Consider the following 9,548-nt stretch of genomic DNA (forward strand, 5'->3'; position numbering starts at 1 on the left):
ACCTGGTGTCGCCGACCAGCGCTGCTGCTTGCTCCGGAAGAACCGAAGAGCATAAGCGTGAGTTAACTTGCCCTAAGCTCTCATGTTTGGGGACCCTTTCCCTGCTCGATTTCACGCTGCATGTCATTGTATAGTGTTCCACGACTTTCTCCTAGTCCCTGTTTTGGGGCCAGGTCAATGTAGCGCATCCTACGGCGGCTTATCCCAGGCGCCCGCCCTTGCACTTGGTCTCTGCTGTTCCCTCCAGAATCCTGTCCCTGGCAGCGGACGCTAGGGAACAGTAGGGTGTCCGGGAACCTGGGGGGCCCAGGACGGGAGATGACTGTAGCACCCACCTGGAACCCGCAGGCGAGCTGAATCGCTGGGTTTCAGTCCAGGGACTCTCCCGAAACGCAGCTGCCTGGGTGGGCTGGGACCCAGGAAGGAGGGTCCCTGCGGACTCGGCCCATCCAACCCCCAGCTGAGCCTTCAGCGCCGGGAGCGCCCTCGGAGGAAGTCGCTCTGCCTGCGAGCAGGTTCGAAGTGCGCGCCCCTCTCTCCTGCAGTTCATGGCACGAGTCCTGAAATTCTTCACTTGGCTGTTGGCGCTCAGCCCCGGACTCCTGACAACCGTGCGGACAGAATGCAGCCAGAACTGCGCGTCGTGCAGCTACCGCCTGGCACGCCCGACAGACATCAACCCCTTGGTGAGTGTTAAGCGCCGTGATAGAACGAATTGCATCCAGTCCGCTGACACCCGGCCCGCTGCGGCGCGCGTCTGGAAGTCATACCCTGTCCTAGCCGAGGTAGTGCGAACCCTTGGTGTCCAGGCTCTTTCCAGAATGCTGAGTTCCTGCTCAAGCTCTCCGATTCGGGGACCTGAGGCTATCTAGGGAAGGGTCAGAGCGAGTGGCTCCACTGCAACCCTGTTTGTTTTAACCCCAGGGATGCAGGCTCTCTGGACATGCCCACTTCAGCACCTCGGAGAGCACTGGATGGGTGCCTCTGAAGATGCGCAGTCACCCCAGCTCCTAACTCACCCCCACTAAAGGCCCCATTTACACACCACATCCTTCTAGCCTTCCTGGAAACTGACCCATGGGAAACCTGACGATGATAATGTTATCATTTTTTATTACAGTGTCTTCGCATTTCCCTTCTCCAACTCTTTAATCCCAGGTCCCTCAAGCCCTTACCCTTACCTGTGGACAAGAGAGAGAGCAAAGGGTTGGCAGAAAGATAAAGGGGTTGGGGCTTGCACAGGAAATACAAGAGGTCAGCAAAATTGTCTTCCTGCCAAGTGATGTTGGAATTTAACTTCTGTCTTGTTTTAACTACTTTTCTAATACCTACTAAGACAACAGTTTTAATTCTGCTATAAAAAGAAAAGGTACAAGAGAGAAGTGATGGCCAAGTGAAGAGATGCCAAAGGTCTAAAAGGTTTAGGATAAAAGATGACAAGAAAACTCTCATTCTGATCATAGTACATTTGCTCTTGAATCTGGCCCTCTGTGGAGTCAGAATCTCCAAATCTAGGGCCCAGGAATCTTCACTGTAACTAACTCCCTAAGTGATTCTTTTGCACCAACTCCACAGCTTAATGAAATTCTGTGGTGACTTTAAAGGTTGGTAGAGGAAAATATATTACTCCAAGCATTTAGGCTCACTTGAGTCTTTGATAAAATTTTGTGTATGTAAATGCATTAAATAGGAGCTCTGGTAGCACAGTGCCTAAGGCACTTGAAGGGTAACCAGAAGGCTGGTTGTTCAAACCCACCTGCCATTCCTTGGAAGGAAGGTTGGGCAATCTACTTCTGTAGTGATATTGCCTCAGAAACCCAAGGAGGGGTCGCTATGAGTTGGATCTGACTCGATGGCAGTGAGTTTGTTTTTTTGGTTTAAATACATTAAATGGAGAAGAAAATAAGGAAAGGATTCAAAAAACTTCAAGAGATATATTTCAGATTGAATGTTTGTTTGTTTTATTTCAATTACCTGGATCCATTTTATTTCAGATTTGCTAACTTGGTCTTGGAGAGAAGATCCATAGCACAGCTTCATATTTAAGCTATAAGCATGTCCCCCTTAGTCACGGGAAATAGTCCTCCTCATCCACCTTTCTTCTCCCTCAAGGTCAGAGGTTTTAAGCCTTATCTGAAAATTGAGCTAGTGGATACAAATATAAGGACAGATCATGGGTAAAGGATAGTGTGCACAAAAGAACAGAGAGAAACACAGAACGTACCACCCAGAAGCCCCACTTTCTGAATCCCAAATCCCCCAGCCTAGCCATGGAGCTTTGCTTGGAATACACAAAAGCAGCCCTCTAGTCTAGTTTTCCCTGTCACCCACAAAGAGATTAGTTGGGTCCTAAAAGATTAGCCACTCCTCGGAAGGAAGGTTGGGCAATCCTACTTCCGTAGTGATACTGCCTCGGAAACCCAAGGAGGGGTCGCTATGAGTCGGGACCGACTCGATGGCACACAACAACAACAACAACAAGAGATTAGTTGGGTCCTAGTAAACCCACTAACAAAACCACTGCCATCAACTTGATTTGGACTCATAGTAGAATTCTTCAAATCAGTCTGACCTCAAAGAAATAGATTTACTTAAATTAGGTGATTCAGTGGATTAATATAACTGACTGACATTTAAAAGTGCTTGTTCAATTTTTTTTTTCATATATAATCTGTTCTCTTCACGAAGCTTCCAAAATGCTACTGATCTTATTTTACCATTATAGAAGAATTTGAGCAACACTCATTTTATGACAGATAGTCCTTCCCTGGATATCACCAGAAATTTTAATTTCTCTCCCTTCTCTCCACCATCTTCTCATTATTTAACAGGATTTTTTGCGGGATATTAACTACGTTTTCCAAAATTCTCCTCACTGGTTCTCATTTTTATTGCTGTAGCTTTTTGTTGTTTTTAGCCAGATGCTGTATGCTCCATGCAACATAACCAATGTGAAGGGTGGAAAAAGAGAGAGAACAAGGAATCATAATTTTTTTTTAAGGCAGTTTCTTAGGAAGGCTTCTTGAATATAACTAATTGATGTGTTTTGTGTTGAAGTTTACATTTAATGTTGTTATTTTCTCTGTGACAAAATGATTTGTTACTAGAACTACAGAAGTTCTGAAATTTTAGCTAGGATGCAAAATGGGAAATGAGGATGTCTACCCCAAAAATAAAATACAGTAAAAGCAATGTAATAAATTTTTGCTGAACTTTAATCTTGTAAAAAACACTTCTGCTTGGTTCTGTGGAGGATGCAAAGATGAGCAGTCTTGCCACATTGAAGCAGGCTTACCTTCTAATAAGGGAAATTTACCCTCTAATGTCATCTGGACCATAGAACATAGGGTGACAAATACTGGAATAAATGCATACATGTCTATAGAAACTCTTAAATTAGCATCAATTATTTAATATGACTTTGTTACTGTGATTACTTGTCACCATTTGTTTGGAAAGAACCCCAAATCACCTACATTAAAAAGAGTTTTGGTAAAAGTATAGAAAATATTCATCATTAATTTTTGGCAAAAAGATCATTTAAATTTCATTTTAGAACAGAAATGCCACTTGAACATTTTAGTTATATTAAGGATGTTTTCATTTCTTGATCAGCTATCAAGAATAAAATAAGACTATTTTAATTGGATTATATTTAGATATTTTAATATACTTGCATATTTAATTTCCTTAAATATAAAGGTTAAATAATTATTAAGAGCTGGTTAAATATGCACCCTAAATAATTGTTTTTGCAGGATTAAAATATTTTCTTTTATCTTGAAAGATAAAACTAATATACCAACTAATATATCCATATATTTTAAAATATCAAGAAAAGGCCTGATTTTTCCATCTAAATCAAGGATTTTCAAACTAGATTCTAGAAATAGCTTCAGAGGGCTGAGAAAAACATCATAAAGATTTAGTAAATATTCATGCAGTATTAGTAATGTTTTTATCATACATAAGTGATCTGTTGAATAGAAGGAAATCTTAACAATGTCATTAAAATATATACCCTAATTCTTAAAATAATTACAATTAAATTATTGTATAATAAAATGGAAATAATTGCATGCTAATCATTCCTGTTTTATCAAATGACATGATCCTCACATGAAAAAACTTTTTCTTCTCACTAGTGACTAAATGTTAAGAAAATAATATGAATAATTTGAACATTTGCATGTATGTAACTCATATCACATCTTATCATTATGAACATGTAGCTCACAATGATAAAATAAGCTTTCTGTTTTAATTCCTCAAGGATAAAAGAAAATCAAAATATCTCTATTTCAACAAATCAGTGTATCATAGCACAACATTGGATTTAAATGGAATTTTTAGGGTCTCTTTCCATACTCATTTTGAAATTGTTGTTTTCTTTAAAGATTAAAAGTATTAGTAGGAATATTGTATACTGTTCCAGATAAAATATTAATACAAGGAACAAAACAAACTTTATGTTATTAGTATTGATTTTATCTGTAAACTAAGAACATAAAAGGAGTATTAGAGGAAATGAACCTAATTTGGTATAAAGAAATTTCTCCCTTTTGGTTAGAAAAATCTCAGGCAAAATGAAATAAGCAGTGAAAATGTTTCCAGTGAAATTAGATTGTGAAGGCAGCCAGTCTAGGTTAAAACTGGATGGAGAAAAATATTTTAAAATATTGACATGACACAGTATATATAATCTCTTAAAATCCAGAATCAAATTTCTAATTTGATTCAATTAGTCCGCCTCTTCCTCTCTTTCAGTTTTTGTTTCATTTGCCTGTCCAGTATGATGAGAAAGCGTAATAAGAATATGTGGATGACTTTATTATATGGGAGGGTCCATAGGAGTTGAGCATAATGCGATCCACAAAAAAGGTGTTTACTTAATGAAATCAGAGAAACTGCTTTTTATCATTCGATTGAATTATTTTTCCAGGCTTGCATACTGGAATGTGAAGGAAAATTGCCTTCTCTGAAAACGTGGGAAGCCTGTAAAGAGCTACTGCAGCTGTCCAAACTAGAGCTTTCTCAAGATGGCGCCAACACCCTGCGAGACAACGGCAAACAGGAGGAGAGCCATTTGCTGGCCAAGAAGTATGGTGGCTTCATGAAGAGATATGGAGGTTTCATGAAGAAAATGGATGAGCTTTATCCCATGGAGCCCGAGGAAGAGGCAAATGAAGGGGAAACCCTTGCCAAGAGATATGGGGGCTTTATGAAGAAGGATGCCAAGGAGGACACCCTCACCAACAACTCTGATCTGCTGAGAGAGCTGCTAGGAACAGAAGACAGCCAAGAGGGTGGCCCCCAGCACGAGGGCAGTGACAATGACGAAGAAGTTAGCAAGAGATACGGAGGCTTCATGAGAGGTCTAAAAAGAAGCACTCAACTGGAAGATGAAGCCAAAGAGCTGCAGAAGCGATATGGCGGCTTCATGAGAAGGGTGGGTCGCCCTGAGTGGTGGATGGACTACCAGAAACGGTATGGAGGCTTCCTGAAACGCTTTGCAGATTCTCTGCCTTCTGATGAAGAAGGGGAGAATTACTCAAAAGAAGTTCCCGAAATGGGAAAAAGATATGGAGGGTTTATGAGATTTTAGTATCCTTTCTCCTCAGAGACCCCCAGCCCCAGTAAGCCTTCCTCTATCCCTCATGAGAGACTGCCTGGTTGATTGTGTTTAGTTGTCTTGTGTTGCTCGCAGTGTATAGTGCTCTTGATTGTCTGCCCAAATTGCCAGCCTGAAAGCCGCCATTTCCGGTTCTGTGTTCTTTTTAGTCTAAACTCAGTATTATCTTGTTTTCATGCTTAAATGAGTTTTGTTACCTTGCCCTTTATTTTCAACAAAGTATCAATAAACACTTTCTTGTGTATAGAGATAATAAACCCACTATCCCAAATGCATAATGTTCTTACAGTCTCTTCTTTTCCAAGGACCCTCAATTGACTTTGGGTTCCATAGTAAATCCTAGACTCAGAAACAGTAAAACCAACTGCTTTTAACAGAAAGTCACTGGCCTCCTACTCTTCCAACTAAGCCTTTTTACTTTTTTTTTTTTTTAATTATGTTTCTTGTATGCCAAATCTTAGGTGAGTAAACCCATTGGGGCAAAATAGAATCTATTTTTACTCTCATTTCTTGAAATAACTACATGAAGGGAAACCAAAGCCTAATAAAGGAACGAAGGAGCTCTGGTGGTGTAGAGGATAAAGAATTTAGGGGCTAATCAGTGGTACAAACCCACCACTCCAAGGAAGGGAGTTGGGGCAATCTACTTTCATAAAGATTTACAGCCTCAGAAGACCAGTGGAGGTCCCTAAGTGTCAGAATCAACTGGATGGCAGTGAGTTTGGTTTTTCAGTTTTTAGTAAAGGAACTAGCTCTGCTTTCCTGTACAAGAAACACTGCATTTCCATCCAAATGTATACTTTTTTCTTCAGCAAAGTATTTTAGCAAATTGAAGATAATTTAGCTCCCTTTTGCAAACGAAGAAACTGAAGTCCAGAAAAGGTTAAGTGACTGTCATAAAGTTGCCATAAAGTTTTCAGCAATTGAAAACTATAAATGGAATTAAAAATCCAAACTTCCTGTTCTTAGTCAATATTCTCTCTACAACAGTTCCCTACCTCCCACCCAGTCACTACCAAGAACTAGAAGAATTTAGGACTACATCTTGTTCTGATGAATGGATACATAAGTGAATTAATGAAATTTCATGACCGGGTAAATAATGAAATGTATTGTGGGAGGTTTTTAATGGGTAATACTAGATTTATGGGAGCTCTGGTGGTGTAGTGCCTAAGGCATTTGACTGCTAACCAGAAGGTTGGCAGTTCAAACCCACCAGCAGTCCTCAAAAGGAAGACTGGACAATCTACTTCCATAGTGATACCACCTGGGAAGCCCAAGGAGGAGGATCTGACTCCATGGGAGTGAGTTTGGTTTTTTGGTTTTGACTCAATTTATAAGGTGAAATCCCATCACATAGGGAAGTTGTGACTATTTCATATTAATTAAACTATGTGTGATAATATTCAGGTACAAGAAATGTAAAACTTATTTTTGTCTAATTGAAACTTCCTGCAGCTCTCCCTCCCCCACCCCCCACTAAATCATTCTTCCAGGACTCCCACTAACCTCCACTGTGTTTTCAATGTGTGTGTGTGTGTGCCCACCCTAATAAAGGAACTAAGGAGCTCTGGTAATACAGTGGAAAATAATTTGTCTGCTAACCAGAAGGGTGGCAGTTCAAACCCACCAGCACTTATGGCACTTAACAATTCAGAGACATTGAGAAAGGATCTCTGCTCTTCAGTCCATCATGAATGTTCATGAGATGCTCACTGCCCAAGCTGCTATGCTCAAGTCTAATGAGGCAGCTCCACTGCCCTCGGCCATCCTTCCCTTGTGTCCATCCTGACAGGACTCTTGAGATACCCACACACCTAAGCACTATTAGAAGACTTGTTACCTGATCCATGCTAGGTTTCTCACAGGACCCTACCACCATCTACCTCCCTCAAACCAAACCAAACTCACTGCCACTGAGTCAGATCTGACTCATAGACCTTGGGTTTCCGAGGCAGTATCACTACGTAAGTAGATTGCCCAATCTTCCTTCCGAGGGGTGGCTGGTGGGTTAGAACCACCAGCCTTCTGGTTAGCAGTCAAATGCCTTAGGCACTATGCCACCAGAGCTCCTTATCCCTAACCCTTGCTAAACCAACTTTCCTTTCAGGTGGAGCCCTGGGTACCCTCAGGCTTTTGAACTAGAGATGCAAGTATTGTAAGTGTTTGAAGCAGATCAAGAAGAAGAAGATGACAGAAGGCAACTGGCACTTGAAATTAGAGTCAGGAAGCAGTAAAGAGTGATGGAAATTGTGGCCAAGTGGAGATACTGGATCTCTATTTAGCGTCAGCCAGTTGCTTCCCTTGGAAACGCTGGTGAAACTGCCAAATTTTTCTTTAAAAAAAGACGAAAGCTCTTATTTTTGTGATAATATTCACAGTTTTTCATTTTGCAATTGTTTCCATTTAAAACAGAGCATAGACTAAACACAAATACATCCCAGGTTAGCTTTGGGGCTGGTCTTTTGAGGTGGAAAATAAATAAATAAAGTTACCTAATTCTCTCTCCTGAAGCACAGGAATCCTGTATCTTAGAAACATGAATCCACCCTTGAGAGGATAAGGGGAAATGCCCTTGTTCCTTCCTGATAAGTGTACAGCTGAGAAAATAATGCAATTTTACAATCAAATGAATCAATTATTTTTCAAATCAAGCATGGTTCTCTACCTAACGCTCATTCTTTTCTAGTTTTTTTTTTTTTTTCTATTTTATGGTACCTGGTAACTGTTAACAATTATCTTATCTGGATCATCAAAGGAGCTCTGGTGGCTTAGTGCTTAAGGCATTTGATGCTAACCAGAAGATTGGCAGTTCAAACCCACCAGCCACTCCATGGAAGGAAGACAAGGCAATCTATTTCCATAAAGATTTACCACCTTGGGGGTCGCTATGAGTCAGAATCAACTCGATGGCAGTGCATTTTTGGTTTTTGGTTTCATTTTTGATTCATCGTGTTATCCAGGGGCAGGCACAGTGAGAAGCTTTCCCATCTCCAATCCTCTGCCCCTAGGTTTCACCATCTGTTGCCTCTATTGAGAGAGATATCAGCAAAACCTCAGGTCATGTTTATATCCTTATCTCCCTCAAGCCTGTGCCTTCTGGAACCTAGAAGATGCTCTACCAATGTTTAGGAAGGAAAGAACAAAGGAGAGAGACAGGGAATGAGAGAGAAGAAATAGAGAAAGGAAATGAATATCAGAAAATATGGTTCCTTCTCTCTGGGCCAAGGGGATTACAATGTTGCCTACACATGTACAGAAGTGGACTCAGCAGTAGGTGTGGGCAGTCCACAGACCTGTCCTGAGGTTGTGTAGGTTCCCTCTGTCCCCACATAGCTCCCATGCTATCAGCCTTGAATCTGAATTTTATTTGTTTAAATCTTAAAGGCTTTGATGTTTTCAGGAATTTCCTATGAATTCTGAGCAGCACTTGCATAAAGTCATCTGGGATGCTACTATATGCACAAATACCTCAAACTGTGGTCCTCACTGTGTGCTCACCACAAATGCCCTGGGTTTCTTAAACAAAGAGGGTAAGGTGAAGATGTACCAAATGCCCTGTTAGCTTAAGAGGTTCTCCAAGAAAATGAAGCATGCTAAGTACACCTGCCAGCCACTCCAAGGAAGGAAGATTGGGCAATCCACTTCCATAGTGATACTGCCTAGGAAAAACAAGGAGGGGTCCCTATAAGTCAGATCTGACTCAAAGGCACTGAGTTTGGTTTGTTTTTTTAAGTATACTTCATAGTAACTGCAGGGGGCGCTGCTGCTCCATCTCTTCCTTTTCCAAGTAAGTGGGCTCCCTAGCATGTCATTTCCACTAATGTGAGCCCTCCCAATTCCACCTCCAAGCCTCTGAGAGTTAATCACATGTCAACTCTGGGACCAGGCTGCCTGGATTGAAATCTTAGCTCCT

General features: G+C 41.1%; 1 protein-coding gene across 1 annotated transcript; it reads left to right on the top strand.

The window, feature by feature from the left end:
* The first annotated feature begins 548 nt into the window (after nucleotides 1-548).
* Nucleotides 549-5,605, top strand: PENK (proenkephalin). The gene is made up of 2 exons (XM_007939493.1): nucleotides 549-686; nucleotides 4,943-5,605. Exons 1-2 carry the CDS (start codon nucleotides 549-551, stop codon nucleotides 5,603-5,605), a joined length of 801 nt encoding a protein of 266 aa, XP_007937684.1.
* The last annotated feature ends 3,943 nt before the right edge of the window (nucleotides 5,606-9,548 follow it).

Source organism: Orycteropus afer, unplaced genomic scaffold (genome assembly GCF_000298275.1).
Source record: "Orycteropus afer afer isolate SDZICR_OR568_19922 unplaced genomic scaffold, OryAfe1.0 scaffold00060, whole genome shotgun sequence".
NCBI classification, from domain to species: domain Eukaryota; kingdom Metazoa; phylum Chordata; class Mammalia; order Tubulidentata; family Orycteropodidae; genus Orycteropus; species Orycteropus afer.

Excerpts from the sequence above, each read along its gene's own strand:
- PENK (XM_007939493.1), top strand. The coding sequence starts at position 549 with ATGGCACGAGTCCTGAAATTCTTCACTTGGCTGTTGGCGCTCAGCCCC. Across the intron at positions 687-4,942 it reads CGACAGACATCAACCCCTTG|GCTTGCATACTGGAATGTGA; the intron begins GTGAGTGTTAAG and ends TTATTTTTCCAG.